This window comes from Nothoprocta perdicaria, unplaced genomic scaffold, assembly GCF_003342845.1.
Source record: "Nothoprocta perdicaria isolate Ctin4 unplaced genomic scaffold, notPer1 scaffold_4, whole genome shotgun sequence".
Lineage (NCBI taxonomy): Eukaryota > Metazoa > Chordata > Aves > Tinamiformes > Tinamidae > Nothoprocta > Nothoprocta perdicaria.
The window spans coordinates 499,170-524,202 of record NW_020455643.1 but is presented as its reverse complement, the minus strand read 5'-3'; the positions used below and the strand labels follow the sequence as shown (position 1 = coordinate 524,202).

At 50.0% G+C, this 25,033-nt stretch overlaps 1 protein-coding gene across 1 annotated transcript in view; it reads left to right on the top strand.

Annotated features, from left to right (window-relative positions):
- The window catches only part of IGSF10 (immunoglobulin superfamily member 10), a gene marked incomplete at its 5' end in the record, with an annotated part of 15,327 nt that extends 812 nt beyond the window's left edge, over positions 1–14,515 (top strand). Inside the window, 5 exons of the mRNA XM_026045210.1 lie at positions 1,529–1,658; positions 3,148–3,538; positions 5,379–9,554; positions 10,434–11,334; positions 12,497–14,515. Of these exons, the coding sequence (XP_025900995.1) occupies positions 1,529–1,658; positions 3,148–3,538; positions 5,379–9,554; positions 10,434–11,334; positions 12,497–14,405 (7,507 nt within the window). The remainder of the gene's footprint in view (positions 1–1,528; positions 1,659–3,147; positions 3,539–5,378; positions 9,555–10,433; positions 11,335–12,496) is intronic.
- Positions 14,516–25,033: the final 10,518 nt, after the last annotated feature.

Genomic DNA, 25,033 nt, shown 5'->3' with positions numbered 1-25,033 from the left:
GTAACCGGCACCGCGTCAACCTGGGGTACGTAACCGGCATCCTGTCAACCTGGGGTGCGTAACCAGCGCCGCGTCAACCTGGGGTGCGTAACCAGCATCACATCAACCTGGGGTATGTAACCAGCGCCGCATCAATATATGGTGCATAACCAGCGCCACATCAACGTGGGGTATGTAACAAGCGCTGCGCCAGCCTGGGGTACGTAACCAGCATGGCCCATGTGCATCCCCGCGGGCACGCGACGCATCGCTCTGGGGTTCGTAACCAGCACAGCCCGCGCACATCCTGGCGGGTGCGCCGCGTCAACCTGGGGTACAAAACCTGCGCTGCAACCACGGGTACGTAACCAGTACAGCCCGCGCRCATCCTGATGAGTGTACGCCTCATCAACCTGGGATATGTAACCTGCGTGGCCCGTGCATGGCATCAACCTGGGGCACAGAACCAGCATTGCCCGCGTGCATCCCCACGGGCGCACATCGCATCACCCTGGGGCACGGAAGCAGCACACCGCACACCGGCAGCAGGGCCCAGCGCTGCCGTGAAATATCTTCAAGTTTAAGGCTTTGAAGGGTCCAGGGCTGGGCACAGGGATCCCCAGCAAAACTAAAGACCTCTGGCACTGCAACTGTGGGGGATGCGTCACAAGGGATGTCCCAATTTCAGAAAGTTTGATCTGTCTTTTTTTGTATTACCTGAACATCTTGTGCCTGGAATACCATTCAAAAGGAATCTGAAATAGAGATAAATCTTACTGGAAAAAAAAAATAGAAAGATGCTTTAGAGCTCAAAGGGCAGGCTGGAAATTTGGGAGGTGTGTTAAAACCTTCAGAGCTGCCAGAGACTTCTTAGGCAAATGAAATCCATAGAGTGCCACATACTTTTCTCTGTCACCCATGGTTTTCCTCTATCAAGTTTCTGGGAAATAACACTTGTCTGAACACTCAGTCTCAAACAAGAGTCTGTTATAAGAGCTCAGAGAGCAACAGCGACCTCGTTCCTACCTGCTGCTGCCTTCCCTGCGGCGCTGCGCCGGGGCGGGCAGGGAGGAGCTGCTGCCCTGCACTCCGTGGCGCCCGGGTCGCTTGCGGCACCGCACTCGGGTCTGCGATGCACCCGCTGCAGGCCGGCACCACGCGCGCCGGCAGCTCTCAGCGGGCACGGGACAGGGTCTGGCTCGTGGCGGGCCCTGGTGACACCGCAGCGCCGGCACAGCCGGCTACTCGGAGAGGAGCGGGTGCAGGGCAGACCTGCTCCCCTGCAGAGACTCTGCCGTCCCAAAGCGGCGCCTTTCTCCGCGWAATTCTTTGCAGACAGCTCCCCCCTGCCCTTGGAATACAGGGCTCAGGAAGCTGCTCTTGGCAAGTTACCAAATCTTGTGTTGACATGAAAAAAATGACTTAAAATTTCATCTTAGCACACCACAAGTGCAAAAAGGGTTTATCTTGCTTGGGTGTTGCTTTCAAGCTTCTGSGGGACACTGGCTTACTGACTGACCCCAAATCAGGGCCAAACCCTCTGTTGCAGGTACAACAGCTTGCTTCAGCTCACCGAGACGGACTTCTCTGGCCTGGAGAAACTGGAGTTACTGATGCTGCACAGCAACGAGATCAACTCCATCCCCGACAAAGCCTTCCGCGACTTGCATTCCTTACAGGTAAGGACTTCACCATGAGCTCCCGTTAGTTTTTGTCAGTTCTGACAGTAATCCTGGTCCACGGGGTAGCTCCATGGTCTCTGCTGGCGTCCTGTTTCTGGCTGTATCCATGGGAAAGCCAAGGGCCTGCACAGGTTAGCAAGCACCACCACGCAGCAGCTCCCTCGTCCTGGCAGACACAGCTCAGTGAGCGTGAAGAACTTGTTGGTAGGCATCTCTCAACAGCATTTAACTGGCAGCTGCAGATGAGATCCCCTTTCATATGGCAGAGAAAGTTTGCAAAGCTCCAAGTGCTACATTTGTGGTAGGAAACTTGCCTTTAGTTACTTTTTCTTTCTTTCTTTTTTTCTTTTTTTTTAAAGAAAATTGTATTCCATTCAGATTTCCTTTTCACTTCAACACAATATATTCCAGAGTGCTTTCTTTTTCCATCCTTCATCAAAAATGCTGCCTCCTGAATATAAAYGGATTACATGCAAGCATTATTAACGCTTTCAAAGGACTATAGTTCTTGGGTTTTATAATTTGTTACACATTTGGGGACTTTAAAATGTCCGTCTTTAAAACGTATTGAAATACTTTAAAATGCTGATGCCTGGCATCTTCTTTGAAATATTAACCTATATCTAAAAAGTCACCTATATTTACCTATATTGTAAAAAAAAAAAAAAAAAAATAGTAAACCTGCCCTGGCTTCACAGCAAGAAAGGTGGTAGCACAAAATTAAACATGTTTTCAGRGGAATTCTATCTGGCACATAAAATGAACTTACATTATTGACCTTTTGTACTTTTTCTTCCTAACTTTCAAATTGCAGAATTCTCAACTGCAGCAATATGAGTCTAACAAGAAAGGTAACAACCAAAAGGGTGTCTCTAAGGGATCATATTTAGTATTTCAGCGATACAGAAGATCTGTTCCTGTTGCCGTTCCGCAGTTGACCTGCCAGCAACAAAACAGCATTGGAGAGCTGAGGTTCAGCAGGCCGACCGTCTCACAGGATAGACATCTCTGAACTGGGAACAACTTAGCAGGACTATTGGTTAAACAGCAAAACAGGCTCTCTTGTGCCTTTTTATAGCTGTAATATTGCCCGGAACAAAACAAAGCAAAAGAACCCAATCAACACACACACACATCAAACAACAACAACAACAACAAACATACTTTATGGTTATCCTTTTCACAAATGTGCTTTAATTATGATGTTTGAATGGCTAAACAGAACAAGCATTCCTTTTCTGGGGGGTGGGGAGCTTCCTTCTTTAACTACTGCATTTTGTAAATGTGACTGCACAACTATCACGTTGACAGAAGGCTGGAACAGGAAAGTATCCCTGCAGTCACATGCAACTAACACTGCATTTAAAAATAATTCCTCCTATTGGGATTTTTTTTTCCCCAGTCACTCCCATCACCGCTCTGTCAAAGCACTTCCACACTTAAACACAGGTTAATATTATACACTTGCAACTTTTTCCATCAACAGGTCTTAAAAATGAGCTACAACAAGGTCAGAGTACTTCAGCAGGACGTTTTTTATGGTCTGAAGAGCTTGGCACGGTTGCATATGGACCACAACAGAATTGAATTTGTGCATCCCAATGTTTTCTACGGACTCACATCACTGAGGCTGGTCCATTTGGAAGGAAATTTACTTACGCAGCTTCACCCCGACACTTTCATCACCTGGCGCTATATTGAAATATTCAAAGTATCTTCCATAAAGCATATATATTTGTCTGACAATCTGTTGACTTCACTACCACAAGAACTGTTTTCCCACCTTTCTGAGCTGGAGAGCATTTACCTCCACGGAAACCCTTGGTCCTGCGACTGCAGTCTACACTGGTTTGCAGAATGGGCACAAGGGAGACCAGGTGAGCTGATGACTTCGTTTCTACCTCTTAATCAGGGTACAGTACCTTACACTTTATGATGAGGGTAATTGTGCTTTTGATCCCAGAAGAGAAATACAACTACACTTGATTTATTTCTAACTCTCTTGGGGCTGATTCGAGACCTATCCACGCCACCTATGCAGCAATCCAAATTCTTTGTCCTTCTTCAGTTCTTTTTCTGTTCTTTGATTCATCACACATATCTTATCACTTGAAAAACCACTGCAAGTTAAAATTTAAATGCCAGATGTGAGGCATAAGAAGAAACATGAAACATCGCCCTCGTTATGGCCTGTCAGTTATTAATTGACTTACAGATAAAAGACCGTTACTGTAAACTTGCATGATTTGTGACATTTTCTGTTGCAGTTCTGTGGTTTCTTATTTTTATGCTACTTAAATTGTTATTCTTTATCCTCTGTTACTCATAATGTGCAATGCACATTCAAGAAAAAWATATTCCTATTCCTTTAAACTCTTTTATCTGTCTTTTCCAGGACTGTTTGTTAACAGCATTATTGTATGTGTATGTAATCAAGACAAACAAATGAGTACCATTTGGTTTCCTGGATCTAATGAATCTAGTAGTATTAATTCATTTCCAAGGCAGCCTTCCCTAATGGACCTTTGGCCAGCCCAAGGTTTCTGTGCACCAGGCGACTGCATTCTGTTTGTTTTCTGCAAGTGGCCACTTACAGACAGCGCTGCTGAAAGGGGTTAGAACTGCGCAGTCCCAAGTAGCCGTGTGCACCACGTGGGACCAGCTGCATTTCTTTTTTCTAAACAGAATGCAGTTATTTTGGCTCACTTCATTCTCTTGTCAACTGTGGAAAAAAATAATGCATGTATATATATGTGAGATGATGGAAGGATACATCATGGTTATTTTCTCCACAGCTGATAATTTCATTTCTGGAGACACCCTTTTTCTAGTAAATATGACTTGTCATAGAGCTGCAGTTTGAGGAAAAAGGCTTTACGAGGAATAAGCTGCTTTCTTCATATATGTTTCTGATATTGCTTTCATAAAAACTTCAAATCAGTACATTTTATCACAGAACCAAAGGACATCTGGCGGATTAATTTTTGGAAAGGATGAGTAAGACTGGAGGGCAGGGCTGTCTTTGGGATAAAAGCGGATGAAGTGAGCCAAACTCTCTGCGTGCTCTTTCCAGTCCCGCTCGCAGCGTGTCAGCCGGCATGCACGGCGGCTGGGAAGGGGCAGGGAATAACAAACCCCGCTGCCTCTCCGGCCGCGCTCCCTGGCACCGAGTCCTCCTGCTCGGAGAGCTCTCTCGTGATTCCAGGGCTGGCTTACTTGCAGGTTTGCATTATTTTATGTTGCGTAGGACACACAGTATTCTACAGCGTGTTTTTTCCTTTCTTAATTCCTTCATTCACAAAAGGAAGCTGATTTTCACATAACCAGCAGGAGTGATGGCCATGTCATACTTGATGCTTTGAAAAACAAACAAAATGCTACTGCACGGAGTGGAGGTTACACGGAATGGCCTAGGCCATTCCCTGGGCTCCTGCTGTAGCCCGTTCCTCTCAGGACACGGCCACGAGCACCTACAGCAGAGCCTTCCTTGCACCCTGCAAACCCACTAAAGCTGTCCAAGACCACTGTCCTGTGCTGCAATAATCACTATACTTGAGGTTTCCCTAAGGAAACGTTTTAAAAATTGGTGACCGCTTTAGGATGAACTGCGTAAATATTTTATGCCAGAAAATAACTTGTTGGTAACTATGAAAAATGAAAATATGCTTTCATATGAAAAAATGCATCACAAAGACTAACTATATTTTTCCTTCCTAGATATTATAAAGTGCAAAAAAGACAGAAGCTCTTCTGGTGCTCAGCAATGCCCAGCTTGCGCTAACCCCCAAAGGTGTGCAGGGAAAACCTTAGCGGATATTCCAGCTGCATCCTTGGTCTGCACTAAGCCAGCCATACACCCCTCCCTGAAGCTGAAACACATCGCAGTGCCAGACGATGGGGATTTCAGTTCCTTATCTCCCGAGGACTTCATAGCTCCTATAGGATCCATGGTTTTGAACATGAGTGACCAAGCAGGAAGTCAAGGTAACTTGGTTTGCAACATCCAAAAACCTAAAGAAATGTCTCCCATCTCGTTTGACAAAAATGGCAATAATACAGTACTCAAAGTATCATTCTCAGCACTTCTTGTGTGTGACGTTAGTTATGAAAATATTCAGCAGCTGTGGAGCATATTGGCCCTGTACAGCAACTCTCCCCTTGAATTAGAAAGGACTATCTTACCCACTAAAACACCTTTTACCAGTTACAAATACAAGCAGATCTACTCAGAAAAGAATGAACTTTTTACCAATATAGAAACTGAACTGAGAGCCGAACCATCTTGGTTAATGCAAAACCGAGTAGCTTTGCAGCTAGACAGGACAGCAACCACACTTAACACATTGCACATCCAGTACTTTACTGATGCCGAGATTATTTTGCCCAATGTCGACAAGAACCAATTGAGAAAGAGCTGGACAATCATCTCGAGGGACAACAAAACAGAAACCCAACACACTGTTTTAGTTGGGGGGACGGTGGAACTGGAGTGCCGAGCAATCGGAGAACCAGCTCCTGCAGTAGAGTGGATACTGGCTGACGGGAGCAAAGTTAGAGCCCCTTACATCAGTGAGGATGGAAGAATCATAGTCCTTAAAACTGGAACTTTTACGTTACGGACAGCTGACAGTTTTGATACCGGACTTTACCATTGCATAGGAACAAATTATGCTGATGCAGATATCCTCACGTTTAGAATTACTGTGGTTGATCCTTATGAGGAACACACTCAAGTCAATGGAGCTCAAGTTTCTACATTTGTTGGTGATGTGCTCCATCTTCCCTGTCCAGCCACTGCTGTTCCAGATGCTTCCATTAGTTGGGTGCTACCTGAGCATGTGATTCTTCATCATTCTGTGAGAAACAAACATATTTTTGAAAACGGTACCTTGAAAATTCAAAGCGTCACCAAGCAAGACAGTGGCTACTTTAGATGTGTTGCGGCCAACCAGTACGGTGTTGATCTTTTGGTATTTCAAGTGCACGTTAAAACGGATAAAACCATGCCACAGAAAAAGCCCGTAGCTGTGGGAGAAGGGGAAGAGGGCTCTGGCAATGTAATGCTTGTCCCCGATACCAGACGTGAGAACTCCTTGGCTTCCCTAGCTACCTTGACAGCTCCTCGGGAGTCTGCAACTTCAGCACCTGGAGAGCAGACTTTACAGAGCGCAAGCAGAAGGAACAGCCATGGGAAAACAACCTACCGGCGCCACAGGGACAAAGCAAGCAGGAGGTTTAGAGGACACAGGAGACAGTTCCTTTCCTCAGCCCRGAGAGTTGATCCACAGCGCTGGGCTGCCTTGTTGGAAAAAACAAAGAGGAATTCGACACTGACAGAAAAACAAACAATAGCTCCAACAAATCTACCTATTCAGGCTCTTAAATCCTCCAGAGTATCTGAGGATGAAGAAGAAACATCTGGTGATCCCACATCTCCAGAACTAGAGTCTATGGTAGGGGCAACTAAGACACCCTCTGCATCTCCTCTGGAAAAAGCAGTGGAAAACAAGGCAACTGCAGAACTTCCGACTGCCACAAGCAGCACTGCTGCACGGAAAACCTCTGCCTGGGTGGCAGACGCAGTAACTCCACCAGCTTCTCCACTTTCACACTCTGTCTCACCTGTCACCAGAAGGCCACAAACGTATCTAAAACCTACAGTMACAAGCCCCAAATCACAGGATAGATCTGATTCAAGCAAAACACCAGTACAGGGTACGGAACAATCAGCTGTATCATATGGAGCAAGTAGAACGTCAACAGTCTTCAATGCTGGGCACAGATTGGTATATTCTGAGGAAAATAACAGCCAATATTTAAAATTCRTATCTGTGACACCCATGGCAAGTGCTGCTGCCACCAGCAAGCACGTAACTCCTACCAAAAAAGCAGAAAAGCTCCTTGTTTTTGCTGAGTCTATTGACAAGACTTTGACCAAAACAGATCCTCAGGGGTCTGCAGTGACAGTCAGTGAGCCAGTCAAGGAGTCCGGTTTCATGAACGTTCACAGCACTCGGAAACTCCTAACTCCTAAGCTACCGGGCTCAGCTAACACTACACATGGGCAAGTCCAGCTGTTTGGAGACGTTACAACTCACACGCCCCAGGCCCGGCCGCAACATGGAAGACGAAGGAAAATTTCTGTTCGGAGACGCATCGTCAGACCAGACCGAATCCCAGGTCTGAATGAGCACAGATACAACCTGGGAAGTCCAGGCTCTACCAGAGGAAGAGCAGCTGCAGTTCCAGGTGTCCAACGAACTACAGAGCACTTCTCAAATCGCCTCACTGTAAGTAATTCAGACAGTTCCCTCAACCCACACAGCGCAGAAACACCTCTGTCCCCCCCCTCTACCACAAACGGCCAACTAGAGCACCCAGTGGGTGCTCATGGAGACACAGCGCTCCTCCTGGAAGAAAAAAATGAACTTACTGCGAGACTAGAAGCAGCTTCTACAGCCGTGCTGGTCATTGCGGAAGGCACRCGGGCTGATCCTCAGTGGAAATCTGAGGGTTCATCTCAAACAAACAGCATCCAACCCATTACTTTGGAACCACCTCCAACGATCCACACACCCCATGTTGCTGCAGAAATCACACATACTGTGAGTACTGAGATATCACCTACTTTTGATCCCATTCCACCCAGTGTTCAGTCAAGATTGTCATCCAAAAATTACCAAATAGGAAAAATTACTTGGGAAGGTGTCTTTGGGAATGACACAGACAGGGCGGTGTTGAAGAAGCTTCCCCAAGATTACACAGAGGTGCTTCCATCACGGGAGGCATCAAGTGYACCTCCCACAACTACAGCAGCCCTACAGACACCCGATGCTTCCCGCTTGGACTGGGYGCGTGTGCCAGGCGAGGAGACGGGCGCTGCTGCGCTCCCGTCCCCAAGGGACACTGTTCACGGTGACCGCGGCGCCTGGGGCAAACACCCGCTGGGCGCAGGGCTGCCTGCTCTCGCCAGTGCCACRACTGCCGAGGCGGCGCGCGCAGCGAGCCCGGGGCCCACGGCCRCTGCTCGCCTGCACGGCGGTGCACTCGGAGCGGGAAGGAGGCGAGRCCAGCGGAGGAGACGGCCCCAGCAGGGCCCAGCCTCCCCTCGCACAGCAGCCACAGTGGTGCCACCAGCGAGCGCCATGCCCGCAAGCACAGGGCCCCGCTCCGCGCAGGCCGGGCGCCCCACAGCCGYGCTGCAGGGTACACAGGCCTCAGCCCAGCTGCCTCCCACCACACACTCCCGAGCGGCCGCCACAGCTGCCGGCCCGACGGCGGCGCCGGGCACAGACACTCCTGTCACACGGACCATGGCCCCGCGCAGCACCGTGACACCCGCGCCGGCCATGACACCCTCTGTGCCAGCCATGACACCCTCTGTGCCAGCCATGACACCCCCTGTGCCGTCCACATCAGCTGTGACACCTTCTGTGCCGCCCACACCAGCCATGACACCCCCTGTGCTGTCCACATCAGCTGTGACACCTTCTGTGCCACCCACACTGGCCATGACACCCACTGCAGCAGCCATGACACCCCCTGTGCCATCCACACCAGTCATGGAGCCGCCCGTGCCAGCCGCGACACCCCTCTCTCCTGCACCAGCCACAGGAGGCGGCCCCGCTCCAGGCAGCGCTGCCGCAGCGCCCGCCCGCRGAAGGGAGCAGGACGGTGCGCTCTCGGGCTCCCCTGGGCGCAGGCCGCACGGGGCGGCCGCCACCAGCAACCCGCCCGCGCTGGGCTCCCCCTACCCCAGGCTATCCGCAAAGCCCAGGATCGTCGGGGGGAACGTGGCTGCTTTTACAGTGCTGGCCAATTCGGACGCCTTCCTTCCGTGCGAAGCTACGGGCCACCCCGCTCCTACCATACAGTGGACCAAGCTCTCCCCAGGTAAGCCTGATAACATTTATTGTCAGGATGTGGCACTCTGGCAGGCAGCGSGTGCACCAGCGAGGTCGTGCTTCATTTAGGATTGCTTCATTTGCTGGGAAGCTTCAGTGGCAAAATAAACCCGGGAGCAGGGAGAAACGGGGACCGCCTAGCACTGCCTGGCGTGCCCTAATACCCAGCAGGAAACAGCTCTTCAAGGAAACATGAGAAGAAATTAATCTATATTTAGCAATAACTCTGTGTTTACTGCAGGAAGATTTCAATATTTGTTTTATGTCACCTACCAGTTAAGAATACAGTGACAAGTAGGGAAAAATATTGCAAGAAACCRTCAAATCAAGTTATAAACTATGCCAAAATATTTTGAATACACAAAGCTTATTCTTTTTTATCCTATTCTTTTCTATCCAGATTTTGTCTATACTGAGGAATTGGATTTTTCAGCTTAAGCCTTTTTTCACTGTGCATGTAAAACGTCACTATCTCTTTCTTTGCTCTCACTGCCATCCTGGCTAGCTGAGCAAAGGGGCCGTGCCAAAGAAAGCGCGTTCACGGCCTGCGAGAGGAAGCAGCAGGACAGAGATATTCCATAGAATCAGAGAATGCYTAAGGTTGGAAGGGACCTTTAGAGATCATCCAGTCCAACCCCTGTGCACACGCAGGGTCACCTAGAGCACGGGGCACAGGCTGCATCCAAGCGGCTTTGGAAGATCTCCGGAGGAGACTCCACAACCTCTTTGGGCAGCCTGTTCCAGGGCTCTGTCACTATCAATAAATTTTTCCTCAAGTTCCTGGGAAACTGTTGGCGCTTCCGTTTGCGGCCGTTTCCTCTGCTCCTATTGCGGCCGGTGCTCTAACGCTGCTCCCCTTGCTYGGCAGAGCCGGAGGCGCTGGAAGGGCGGCGCGAGCGCCGTGTCGCGCTGCTGCCCAACGGCACGCTGTCCATCGCGGCGGTGCACGTGCGGGACGGCGGGCAGTACCTGTGCGTGGCGGCCAACCGGCACGGCGCCGCGCGCCTCCTCGTCACGCTCTCCGTGGTGGCGTACCCGCCGCGCGCGCTCGACGCCCGCGCCCGCCTGCTCACCGCGCACTCCGGAGCGCCCGTGGCCGTGACGTGCAAAGCCGAGGGCAGCCCCGCGCCCACCTTCTCCTGGATCCTGGCAAACAGGACCTACGTCTCGGCCTCTTCCACGGGAAACGGCAGGGTGTCTGTGCAGCCGGATGGCACTTTAATTATCCGGGAAGTCACTGTTTACGACAGGGGCCTGTACACGTGTGTGGCCAGCAACCCCGCGGGCACGGACACGCTCGTGGTGAAGCTGCAGGTGGTGGCGGCGCCGCCGGTTATTKTGGAAGAACAGAGAGAGCACGTGGAAGGCAGCACGGGGGAGAGCCTGGCGCTCCCCTGCACTGCCAAAGGAAACCCGCAGCCCAGCGTGCACTGGGTGCTCTCTGACGGCACCGTGGTGAAGCCCCTGCAGCTGGTAAAGGGGAGGCTCTTCCTCTTCTCCAACGGGACCCTGCACGTGAGGAGCGCGGCTCCGGCCGACAGCGGGACCTACGAGTGCATAGCCACGAGCTCCACAGGCTCCGAGCGCCGCGTGGTGCGGCTGGCGGTGCCGCGCAGAGCGACGCGCCCCACGATAGCCCGCGCCTCACACAGGGTGACCCGCTTGGATTTCGGGGAGCCGCTGCTCCTGAACTGCACCGCGACCGGCGAGCCGGAGCCCAGCGTGATCTGGAGGCTGCCCTCCAGGGCACTGGTCGACCAGGGGCACAGGTAGGATCTTCCTTCTCTCCTTCTCCCACCCCCTTGAAACGTCAAGTGCTGGCTCCCGCCAAGCTCCTAGGAGAGACAACTGCGTCCGCCAAACCTAACTCGTGAGCCAGCCTCGCTGCTAAACTTGGAGCACGGCGCAGCACCTGCAGGGAGGGCACGGCTGCTTTTCCAACAACAGGCCACTCGAGCTGTGTCACTAGCGGRTGAGGTCTCACCAACAGGGTACTAACAACTTTTCTGAACTAATGGAGCTTATTTTATTTATATGGTGGTTGAATTTTGTTAATTTTGTCCTGCTGTGACTTAGGACAAATTATTAATTCATTCTAGAACATAATATACACTTTATTAGATATTGGCATGAATATAGAGGATTTAGTAGAGCACTTCTGAACAGTGCTGACTTCCCATACTAACATCTCTAAAACAAATTAAAGATAATTTAGTTCAACTGACGAAAGCAAATATAGCAGCACTCAGTACACTTTGACCAGGAGTCTGGTGCACAATAATTACTCCTTATTAGTTGAACAAAATCATCTCAACTATGAAAACGGTAGATTGTGACTGCAGTGCTAAAGCTTTTGTTTTAATAGAGACACATGGTGCTAGGTATTCATAGTTGGCATAATTGACATGAGAATATTTAAGTTTAGTTAGCAATGAACCACTCAGATTTATGGAAATGAAGGGTTTAATATTAAATACAGCTACTCTTTTGTGGCAAAGACTAAACGACTACCTGTATAGCAATGCAAGCTGCAGGCTAGACACCACAAATATAAGGAAAAGCCCTTTACAAGATATTTGTAAAGCAGGATCTAATGTCACTGCCAGATCCACATCAAGCTATCACAGTTGTGTACACTAAGTCTTCAAAATGTAAAACTAGAGAGAGACATAAAGGCCTTTGCCCTCAGCCTGCTTCTGCTCTCCTACATTAATCTGCCAGTGAGCAGAACTACACCAACACCAAAGCACGAGTTTCACGGAGGCCCTGAAGGATCAGAGTCTGATTCCTGTAAGATCCTGTTCATTTCTGTAATATTAGTGCTCTAATGGCTGATAGATCTATCCCAAGTACTACTGAAAATGAGAAGATCATTCAACTTCAGCATTTTCCTCCCTAATAATACTCTTCCTCTTTCTCTCTGCACAACAGAATGGGAAGTCGAATCCACGTTTTTCCCAATGGATCCCTGCTTATTGAGGCAGTTACAGAGAAGGATGCAGGTGACTATTTATGTGTTGCAAGAAACCAAATTGGGGATGATCTGATATTGCTGAAAGTCATCATCACCATGAAGCCAGCCAAGATTGACCAGAAACAGTATTTCAAAAAATGGGTACCGTACGGAAAAGACTTCCAAGTGGACTGCAAGGCCTCAGGGCTGCCTGCCCCCGAGATATCCTGGAGCTTGCCGGACGGCACAACCATCAACAGCGCGATGCAGGCGGACRACGGCAGGCGCAGGTCCCGCAGGTACGTCCTCTTTGACAACGGAACGCTCTACTTGAACAAGGTTGGGCTGACGGAGGAAGGGGACTACACCTGCCTTGCCCAAAACACCCTGGGGAGAGACGAGATGAAGATACACGTCACAGTGGTGACCACGGCCCCTCGCATAAAGCACAGCTACAAGACATACGCTCGAGTGAAAGCTGGAGACACGGCACTGCTGGACTGTGAAGTTGTCGGAGAACCCAAACCAAAAATATTCTGGTTACTACCTTCCAGTGACATGATCTCCTATTCAAGAGATCGGTACCTGCTGCACGCCAATGGCTCGCTGTCAGTGAGCAGAGTCAAACTGCTGGACGCCGGGGAGTACATGTGTGTGGCCCGGAACCCTGCAGGGGACGATACCAAACTCTATAAAGTGGATGTTGTTTCCAAACCCCCTACCATAAACGGTTTATATGCAAACAAAACCATCATGAAGGTGACGGCTGTGAGGCACGCAAAGAAGCAGATYGACTGTCGGGCAGAAGGGACGCCAACCCCTCAGATTATGTGGGTCATGCCCGATAATATTTTCCTAACAGCTCCATATTATGGGAGCAGGATTACAGTGCACCAAAATGGGACCCTTGAAATTCGGAACCTGCGCCCTTCGGACACAGCGGATTTCACCTGTGTGGCACGCAACGACGGGGGCGAGAGCGTGCTGGTGGTGCAGCTGCAGGTGCTGGAAATGCTACGGCGACCCATGTTTAAAAACCCTTTCAATGAGAAAGTAATAGCAAAACCCGGAAAAACTAACATATTGAACTGTTCGGTGGATGGAAATCCTCCTCCTGAAATAAGCTGGATGCTGCCTAACGGCACGTGGCTTTCCGGGGGCACCCGCAGCGCCCGGTTTGCCACAGGCACCAACGGCACCCTTACCATCTCCAACACGGGCAGGGAGGACGCCGGGAAGTACCGCTGCGCTGCCAGGAACCAAGTCGGCTACATCGAGAAGCTCATCGTGCTGGAGGTGGGCCGGCAGCCCAGMATCCTCGTCCACGCGAGGGGGCCGGTGCAGGGCGTCGCCGGGGAGCCGCTGTGGCTCCACTGCCTGTCCGAGGGCAGCCCCAAGCCGCGCACTGCCTGGACGGTGCCGAGCGGCCTCGTGCTGGACCGGCCGCACATCAGCGGCAAGTACGTGCTGCTGGAGAACGGGACGCTGCTCATCCGAGCGGCCACGGCTCACGACGGCGGCACCTACGTGTGCCGCGCTCACAACGCCGCTGGCGACGCCTCAGTGAGCGTTGCGGTGGCCGTGGCGGCCCACGTGCCGCGCATCACGAGCGGGCCGCCGCGCAGCGTGCGCACCGCGCCCGGCGCCCCGCTGCAGCTCACGTGCGCCGCGCTGGGAGCGCCCAGCCCGCACATCACGTGGGAGCTGCCCGACCGCTCCGTGCTCTCCACAGCGGACCTGGGCCGGCCGGCGGGGAGCCAACTGCTCCATCCCCAAGGCACCCTGGTCATTCCGAATCCCCGGCCGTCGGACTCAGGCATGTACAGGTGCATTGCTAAGAACCATCTGGGCAGTGATTCGACAGTCACGTACATCCACATCATCTGAAATCACAGAAACATAATGGTTGGAAAAGACCTTCAAGAGCACTGCAAACCCTTCCATACCATCCTGCTAAACCATGTCCCTAAGTGCCTCATCTGCACCTTTCTTCAACACTTCCAGGGACGGTGGTACCACTTTCCTGGGCAGCCTGTCCCAATGYTTGACTCCTCTTTCCTTCTGGAAATTCTTCCTAATACCCAACCTGAACCTCCCCTGGCACAACTTGAGGCCATTTCCTATTGTCCTAAAATACAGTGTGCGGCGTGAACGGCTGTTACCAACGTCCACAGCTGCRCTGCACCTGCTCCCAGAGCAAGTGCAACCAAGGCAGCCATGAGCACCTGCACACAGGTACAGTGCTCAGGCTGCAGCGACCTTGCCGAAGAGCAAGAAACAGGGGCTTATGGAAAAAAAGGTTTAGCAGTATTTTCTAGCATTCATTTCAGTGAACGCATGGACTTACCTAACAACTAACTGGAGGCACTTTTGATCTGCCACCAAAGAGTGATTATTAAATAAAATTACTTTCCAGAAACTTGCCAGAATTCCAGATCTTCCTGTTAGTTTAATGCTGTCCACCTTGTACAACCATGGTGAGCCCGGAACATGTAACATGAGAGTATTTAAGAACTAAAGAGCAGATTTTATTGTGATGAAGATTGACTTACTGACAAATTTGAATATTTAGTACGATTTTTTAAAATAAATATTCCATGGGAAAGAAAGTGGTGAAGTATTTTATAATAGAGCACAGGGTCTGGGGGAAAGCACAGGGTCAGGAGGGGAGTGCAGGGCCGGGACGAGCGGGGCTGCACACCTCGTCCCGGCCCCGCCGCCCGCCCGCTCGCTYCCCGGCCGCTCGGCTCCCTGCCGCGCTGGCCACGCTGCGCCGGTGGCAGCGGCACACGCGGCGCGAGCTGGGACGAGGCTCCCGCGCGCAGGGAACGTCGCGCCTGGCTCCCTGGGCTGGCCCTGCAACACTCGGGAGGATCAGGCACAGCTCGCTGCTCCACACGGCTTTCCCTTCCTACCTTCAACTCCAAAGCTCTCCACTCTGGACAAACCCAATCCACTCATGGAATGAAGATCCAAGGAGAGACTTTACTGCTCTACTTCCCGAAAGCTGCATTGCTCAGCGCTGAAGTAACTGCTGAACTGCATTAATGCTGTGTTTAATTGTCAGGAGGTGGAAGAAGTGGCATTGCTTTGATTTATGGTCCTATTGTAACACTGCAGAGTGAATCACAGGTATTTACTCAACAGACAGCTGTTAAAATGCAGTTTTGCAAAGGGTTTCTCCTGTCTTGTTATAAAAAATGTCCCAAGCACACACCCAGGCCCCTGCACGGCTCATCACAGAATCACAGAATATTTAAGGTTGGAAGGGACCTCTACAGATCATCYAGTCCAACCTTCCTGCTCAAGCAGGCACACCTASAGCATGTGGCACAGGGTGGCATCCAGGTGGGTTTTGAAGACCTCCTGAGTAGGAGACTCCACAACCTCCCTGGGCAGCCTGTTCCACTGCTCTGTCACCCKAACAGTAAAGAAGTTGCTCCTCACCTGGAGACGGAACTTCTTGTGYTTCAGCTTGTGGCCATTACCCCTCGTCCTATCGCTGGCCACCAGTGAGAACAGCCTGTCCCCTTCCTCCCTGCATTCTCCCTTCCTGAACTTATACATATTAATCATATCCCCTCTGAGCCGTCTCTTCTCCAGAGAAAAGAGGCCCAGCTCACTCATCATGGCAGAAACCTGCAATGCACCAAATGCAGCGCGGGGCTCCCCGGTGCACTCCCCGCGAGCCTGCCGCGATGCCCGGGCTGCCGCGGGATCAGTGCGCGCCACGGCCGCGGTGCATTGGGGCAGCCCAAGCCCTGCTCCCTCGGACCGGGCTGCAGCTYGGCCCAACAGCCAGGAGGGCTCACGCTGCCGCTGCGGGAATTGCAAGGCCCTCTTGTGCAATTCCCTCGCGGGCCGGCTGGGTGCAGGCAAGCACGACGTGTCTGCAACACAGAGCCACTGCAGCAGGGCCTGGCTCTGCACCAACACGTGCTCTGGGGACAACTGGCGCGGGAAGCAGCTGGGGTCTGCTGTGAAGCACAGCAGCCGGAGTGCTGCATGGAACACCTACAGCCCTACGCACTGCCGTTTTGTACGCGCACCCTCACTTACGTCGGCCCTTGAGCTCCGCTTGCACTCTCTCTTCCTGCCTCTGCCTTTTTGTCCTTGTCCGTGGTTTGCCTCCCCTGGGTCCGAGARCTCCACTGACTTTCCTTCTGGTTCCTGAGACACGGGTGAGGAAGGTCCTTCCTCCTCCTCCCCTGGAGGAAGGGGCAAGGGCTCGAGGTGGCAGCTCTGTGGCTTGGGCACRTGGTACAGCAGAAGAGGCTGCTGCTCCTCATACTTCCACACCTTCCTATCAATGCAAACTGTCCCAAACCAGGCCCAGGAGAGAGGAGCGGGGTTTTATGACCTTCAGACAAGTCCCACGGGGACACCTTCTGTTTGGTTGACACCCGGAGACCCTGTTTCCAAACAAAAGCAAGTTATTGCAGAAATGCTGAACTAGAGCGAGTTGCTTTTGTGCATCACGATTCAAGTCAGAAAGCCCCATAAAGACGTTTCTGGYCCTTGACACGATGTACCGAAAGCGCAGAGGAGGAACTCTAACTTCCACCCGGGGCTGCCCTAGATAAAAGCATCTAGATTTTTTACAGTAGTGTTTACTTATAGCCATGCTAAAATCCTCACGTTCTATTACATTTTGGAGGAGAAATCAAATAACCTATCAAAAATAGTCTGAGGATATACTCACTACAGGTTTACATATTTAAATAATGGGAAAGAACTGTCAGCATTGTCTTGTAAAAGTTTTAGCCTACAAAAGAGGGAGTTCTTTCCGTCTTTCCTTGCAAACTTCACCTTAAAAAATGATATATCCCTTCCCATCGTCCCCAAAACCCACAGCAMTAGTTAGGGCTCCATCTTCCTCTCTTCTTTGCTCTTTTGCAAGCAGCATCCTACTCCCATCTCACTCCCAGCAAGTAACAGCCCAAACAGTTCTCAAGCTGAACAAGTCAAGTGTCAGATTTGCTTGTAAATGTGCAATACCGCGATTCCTCCCCAAGCAAAACCCCGTTTGTTTCCTTGGCACCTTGTGTGGAGTTGGCCAATACCAGCCCAGTTCTAGTTTGGGGAGATTTTGGTGCCTCAATTTTAAACAGTTCCGAAAACAAAAGGTTATCAACACTACTGAATTGTATGGCTGGCACAGAATCGTTTCCCCTCAAGACATAGACACCTAAACTTCTGGGAGCACCTGCCAGGGCTGGCAGATCCTTACGGCACGGCCGGGACGTTGCTGCTGGTGGTGCCGCGGGGCCSGTGACGCTGGCGCACGGTTTGCGCCGCGCTGCGCAGCGCTGCCGGGCGCTCTTAACCTRGGGGTTCACAGCTCCCCAAACCACCCTGCCTCGGCGCTCAGCCGGCAGCCTGCGTCCTGCAAACAGACACCCTGCTCGTGCGTCTGGAACGAAACCGTGCTCRAAAACACGCGAAAGCTCCGTCCCCTGGAAGCGCTTTTAAAGGCTTTCTCCTGCAAGCCCGGGGTTCCTCACTCCCGCTATCCTCAGCCATGCAAATCCTAGCTGTTTAAAGGGACTGCACTGCCACAGAGCAAGTTTTAATGAAAAGGAGTCTTAGAAAGGGATACCATAGCAGATGCCCAATGCTTCTATGACACCAGATATAAATGCATGCACATACAAGCTGTAGCTGTTTGCTTGACCTTTCTATGCATCAAAAACTCATGAAAAATCTAAGACACTACAAACTTTGGATCTTGCCTGTTTCTTATCAATGCAGTCGAACCCTGTGATCTCGTTGCCCTTGGTGTCGATCAAGGACCCCGTTGGCTCACAAGTGATAACGTCACACCTCTGCCTCGGCAGGGGCGGCAGCTGGCGGGACCTGCCGATGCTTGCAGAACACTTGTCTCCCAGCTCCTTCTAAAGAATGAATAGAGAAAAAAAGGGAAAAAAGGGGAAAAAAATAAAAAAAAAGAAAAAGGAGAAGAGAAACTTCACACTGCTTTCACTATTAGAAAATGTCCTGTTTCTGGATGAATCATTTCCCTATATTTTTACTAAATTTAAGTATTTATTGCAGGATTGCAGGGATTTTTTTTTTTAAGAATATAAATTACCCTTTCATCTCTTTTGAACGGAACATAAAATATATAATACAAGGTAAATGCAAAATTAGTTTCTCAGACATGAGTAAGTTATTCTTCCAGAGTCTCTAAATCTAATTTAGATAGAAGAAAATATTAAAACTCTGTCTTCCCACTCTTGCATTCATATTTGTTATTATTTTCTTTTCCTTCTGGTTATCACTAGTGCTGCCTACTGCTCCTGGAGGAACTTTTTGCAGTTCCTACTCCTAAAAACAACAGGAGCAGAAGATGCTCACAAAAGGTGATTCAAAACAAATGCTGAACACAGTCRGCCACGACACTCACTGTTGACTTTTTCAGTAAGTTCACGTGAGCTCTCCTGCTTCCCTCGGGCCCGTCCTGGGAGGCGCTGGACAAGCCGGAGGCCAGCAGCAAGCGGCAGGCAAGCTACAGCAGGATAACGAGGAGAGAACAAAACAGGTCAGAAGAGCATACATGCCATTCAAGATAAGAAGTATTAGCAGTATTAACTAGCCTGCTTAAACAGCGCAGCTGTGCTTGTTGGTCTGCATATAGACCGTTCCCGAGGTGATTRTCTGCAGGAGCAGAAGTGCCCAGTCCATGGGCCCTTAGGTGCTCCTCAGCACCGTGCTGAACATCCCACCTACCTGTTATTTATATATGATTTATATATGTATATTTATACAAAATACTGTTTGAAACACCCTAACTGCTTACCATGAGGCTAGTAAATGGATCCTTGCTTTGGATGCAACTCTCCAGCAGGATCCCGTTGGACCCTTTGGATGAGCAACACTGCGATCCTCACCAAGCTGGGCCTAGCTGAATTTCAGAGGAAACCCCAGAGCAAAAGCAGAGGCCGGTGGCAGCAACAGCAGGGCAGGCAGTGAGCAAACGGCTTTAGCTAGGACGTGAAGCAGAGCCAGAAACCCAACCTGGGCCGAGAGGCAACATGAGCAAATAACAGCCCTGCAAATATCGGYGTTCCTCGTCACGGTAATTACAGACATAGAGACACAAAAAAAGGATTCCCACTACGCTGGGCACTGCATGTATTCGTTTTGAAGCCAGTGCCAGCCTGCAGGAGCCGGGATTCCTGCTGGCTAAAGCGGGACTCAAGGCAGCCACAGGGCTGGACTCAGCAGAGCTCGAGAGCGAGCGCAGAGACCCAAAGGAAGAGCTGTAGGGATGATTTATTCGGGGCAGCRGGTCAGTTTAGGATTAGCATTTTTTAAAATATGCTAAATTATGACACATTAGGAGATGAAGAGTTTCCCCAAGGAAGGAAAGCTTCAAAATTATAAAAATTTCTTATGACCAAGCTAGTGACTGAAGAGACTCTCAAGCACACTTATGCTCGATTTTCCTGGAAAGAACCAAAATCAGGTTTATTGCATTTCTCTGTAGCAATTTCATAAATAACTATTTATTTGCTCTCAGAGATGAGGAGCCCCTGCCCTTCCTTCCCTCCCTCCCTGGACGGCTCCCTGTGACACGCTCCACGCTGCAATTTCCCGGAGTCGCAGCATCCTGCACACACAGCTCTGATGACACATCAATACTCAGCGGAGGCGCTGGGCTTCTGGGCTTGTTTTACCTGATGAACGTGATTCTGCAGCGATGTGAGCAGCCCTTCCCGTTGCTCATGCTGTCCCTTAAGGCAAGTAAGCACCAGGGAAAGGAAAGGCTGCTGACTCAACAGGGACCTGCTTTACGGGAGGCAACCACACAACAGTCAATTAGCAAAGCTATTTTGCTACTTCCTGTCTTCGTTCCCTTCCCTGTTCTGTCTGTTTTTTTTCTGGAAGCGGCAATGTCTGCACTGGCTTCTGTTTTGGCAAATAACGCCTTGCTAGACAAACGGACAGGGTGCCGAGCCCAAGGCACGTAAATGCCGACGTCGGGCTGCAACGCTGCCCAGCTCCTGGCACCGAGCGAGCAGGAACTCGATGGGCCCCGAGAGCCCGTCCCAGGAGCACAGGAGGCTGCTCGAGCCAGGCCGTTAGCACTGACACGGGAGCCAGCAGGGACGAGGCAGCGCCGGCGCGCGGCTCGGGGCGAAGCCAAAGGCCGGGCGCCGCGCGGCCCCTTCTCATTGAAGACGACGGCAATACTCATCCGTACATACCAATGCTTACTTATTGCAAGTGCTTATTGCAATTGCTATTTTTATTTGGCATTTAAACTGACTTTAATAGAATTAGTATAAAGGACTGGCAAAATGCCAATGTTCCAAATACAGAGCCATAATTTTCTGTGTTATGGTAAACAATGTTTTTTTCAGATTAGAGGAACAATGTGGTATGAATACTTCTTCATTTTCTCATTCACTTTCACGAAACATTGCATTTTGCAAGACAACGATGATTATTGCCATTGCTACCTTAATATACAAAGTGGAGTTTGAAATAACAAAAGTAGATGAACCTATTCTTACATGAGTCTCATGTGTAGATACGTTACTGAGGTTTCATAGTTGCCCACAGGGTCATTGTTTTGGGCACGTAAGGAGTAGTCAAATCTGTTTTTTTGTTTTTTTGTTTTTTTTTTCCAATCACAAAAAGACCATGAAGCTTCCCAAAGCACAAGAAAGGAGGTTTGTGGTCAAAACTGCAACACATTTGCAAACGCTCTTACTTTTGTGCAGAGGAACAACCATAGAGATAGGCTCAGCAGTTTCTACAGCCATTTTATCCATGCTTTCAAAGTAGCTAGCTTAACATTTTTATGCACGCAAGCTCTCATGTAAAGAAAGAGCCCAAAGCTGGAGGAAGGTGCCACTTCTTACTTTGCATCCACTGATGCAAAAAGCTGACWGAGCTGTGAGATACATGGAAAATGCTCCAACTTCTCAGAAACATCTAGTGAGGAGTCCAGCAAAGGGGGGCTCCATTTTCCCCATGAAAACATCTCTGCTTTTATGTGCTAATGGGCAGTGCAAGTATTGCAAATGAATTAGAAGGGCTGCAGAAAGAGGTGTTCATAAGCATAATACAAAGAATATTTATCACAAAAGTTGAATATGGCAAATAAAACTTCTACAGGTCAACCAACTATATGAGAATTTGATTAAAGAAACAGTCTCATAAAAAAAAAAAAAAAACCACCCTATAATCTTTTAAAACAAGAAAGCAGTATGTCATTCACTGCATCTGGGACGGGCAGTGAATTTAACCACACCAGAATCCTGAGGACTGTTTTCATTCTGACTCGATGGATTTGGGAATTGACTTCCCTCACACCTYATCTACCTGTGACCCAAGAGGCAAATTCACAGAAAGGCCCACGGGAGCGGGAGGCCTCGTCCACATTCCGTTTGATTTCTACTACTTAATAAAGCACAAATGTGTTTTTTTCCTCTCCATTCAAATATACTTTTAAGGAAGCCTGGGTCTACACAWCATTTCTGCCACTCAAAATATTCTTCCCATATCTGACTTCATTTGTTTGAATGCGTGAAAGACAATCATGTATATCTTGTCAAAAAAAGAAACTATTTTTAAACAGAAGAAATTCTAAGAACTTGCATTTCAAGCTTGCAAGTAATCATCACATTTAACTTCTTTTTCAGAGGATTTTGAGAAGTCCTATTCTCAAAGTTGCTGAAAGGCTTAGAAGTTAAAGCATGAGTTATTTCCAGGGTTATTTCCTTTTATTTGGCAGGTGCTGACTCTTGTAGTTTTCCTTCCTCTTTTGGTCTGTGGCAAAAACACATAGGTCAGACCACAAAATACTCAAATTAAAAAGGAAAGAGGACTACATTAGCATATTTTGACAATTAACTTTCTCGTGTGCCTCCTGTGGGACCAGATATTTTATTGTGCCTTATTTGGAGCCACATTTAACTGCACTCGCAGGCAAGGCTACCAGCTGCAGGACACRTTACTAGTCTCTCAATCACCGTGGGAGGCTGCGCTGCAGGAGGCAGCATCGCTCCCACGGCGCCGCGCGGGACGGGGGACGTGGACCTCCGGGTACCACTGCCAAGAGCAGGGCTGGCACCCAGCGGCATTGCTGGGTCCTGGACTGCTTCAAGAAAGTTCCTGAACAAAATGAGAACACTGCGTCTAGTTTGCTTACAATATCTGTAATTTTAAGCAGGCTGTCATTTCTTATTGCATTACAGAGGTTTTCATGAGTGAAAATTGAAGGTATTGAAAAACATCCAGGTTCAGTTTTTGAAATGGAAGGACTGTGCAGCAGCCAACTCACCTGGCCCTGGGGAAAGAGGAAGACTTGGGGCGTCCTGAAGAGGTGAAGGAGGAGCCGACAGGTCATCCTGGCCCCAGGCTCAGCATCYGGATCTCCACGGGCTGCAGGAGGCAGGACAGGGACATAAGGGATCTGTGCAACACCTCATGAGTCACACTGAACCTGGCGGGAGGCCCAGCAAAACTCTCTCTCTCCTAGTCCCATTTTAAATGCAAATACAGTCATTTCATCAACAGGAATCAGCAATTATGTACTGAGTCATTACAAAATAGGAAAAAAAACAGTATGGCTTTTGGTAAACAAGAGGCTTAATTAATGACAAGAAAAGAGTACGTGGATCAACCGGCTCTGGAAAGCCAAGGCAGAAATAAGAGAGAGAGGTGTATGCAGAAGGTGAAAGGCGGCAGAAAGCGGCCAAGGGGAGCAGGCAGCAGGGGCAGGTGAGGCAGGGGACAGCGCAGGGCCGCCCGCTCTGACACCGTTTTGGGGCAGCTTCTCGGCCCCACGGGCTGCTGCTCCTTCTGCAGACTGCAGCGCAACACGTGGCAACGGGTGGCATCACGCACAAAAGCGTGTCCGAAGACGCTTCGCACTCAATGGAAACTTCCTTAACAGCGCTAGCTTTTCTGTTTTAAGTCCTTCTCCTGGCATCTTCCTACCAGCTGCGAGAAGGGAAGGCAGTGCAGCCGGCTGCACGGTGTCCCGCAGCGAGAAGCACCGCCGGGCGAGCAGGATGGCAACGAAGGCGCCCACGGAGTCTCGGAACGACAGGTCGCTCACCTGGAAGGGAACACGTTAGCTGAGTGTTTCACACAACAGCGCTCCCCTCTCTGGGACCGCCAAGGAATCGGCCATAAACTTCTTACACTGAAGAATCCGTCTTTACATTTTAATGCGTCTTCTAACTTTTTACGTCAAATGACGTTAGCTCTTTATGTAATATTAATACACATCTGTTTCAAATACCGCAATTAATTCCACAAAAAATAGCCATTCTAGAGAAAAAGGACAAAATATTATCATTTTATAAAACCTGTCATCCATACTCATTCCTTAGCCTCATCACAGAACAAGAGTATGTCCTCAATGTAGATAGCTTCAGACCTTTTCTAGAGGTTCACGTGTTCAAACTATAGATAAATATTTGGAATCAGGCACTGAATAGCAGAAGTCGCTGCAATTCTGCTGACTGAACAGGAGTTTGGTAATTTAGAACAGACAGTGAGGAACAGCGAAGTCTCTGTGTGCCAGCAGCATGAAAATTTAGGAACTAGCACCAAAACAGACTCATAAAAATAGGGAGACTAATACTGCTCTAGAAAGGTGATGGGTGTGTAAATACACTTGACTGCCTGCTCCTTTCAAAGAGCATCTCCAGTGCTCTTAAACTCCTTATCACACTAAAATCATATATTGCTGTCAAAGAGAAACGTCAAAACGTTGCCCAAATTTCACATACAGAGCAAAGATGTAGGTGCGAATATCAATGAGGAATCTCCTGAAGCCTTGCAGGCTCAAGCAGGCACCGCTCACCGCTGCGTATTGAGTGGGTACCACTGTACCGTTACGTGCGTCTCAGGAGCAGATCTAACAGGTTCTTCCGCAGYCAGTGAACTAACGTCCACGCTGCAGAGCGGATCGTCGGAACCCCAGACGTGATGTGAGGAGCAGCAAAGGGCTTCCAGCCCTGCAGCCGCTCGGCACGGCGCAGCGCACGCCACCAGCTCTGCACAGAGGTTTGCAACGTCGCTAGCCTAGAAGATCACAAACACAAACAGACGAAGCCTTGAGAAGACATTTATAAGCAGCAAACACTAGGCTCGAGGCAGATGAGCGCCGGCCACGAGGGCTGGCAGGCTCCCCACGTAAGGCGGGTACGTGCCATGCCCGTGGAGCCTGGTGCTCCCGCGCGGCTCCGGGGCCTCCCTGCCAGGGCAGGCTGCGCTTTGGGCCAGGTTTTGTCTGTAAAGGACACTCTTCCCCACCGCTGCCATGAACCAGCCCATATTCCTATAAAGCAGCTCTCCTGCTTTACGAGGCGGGAGGGAGGCACAAAAGCCATCGAGCTGCTGTGTTTCACCTGAGGATTAATGGGTGATTCACCCATGACTCAGAGCTGCAGACACCCAGAGCGAGGCGGCGCGGCTGACTCGCACCGGAGCGGGGCACTTGCCCCCGCGCCGCAGGGACCCGTCTGGCTGAGCTGGCACGTTCCCACTGC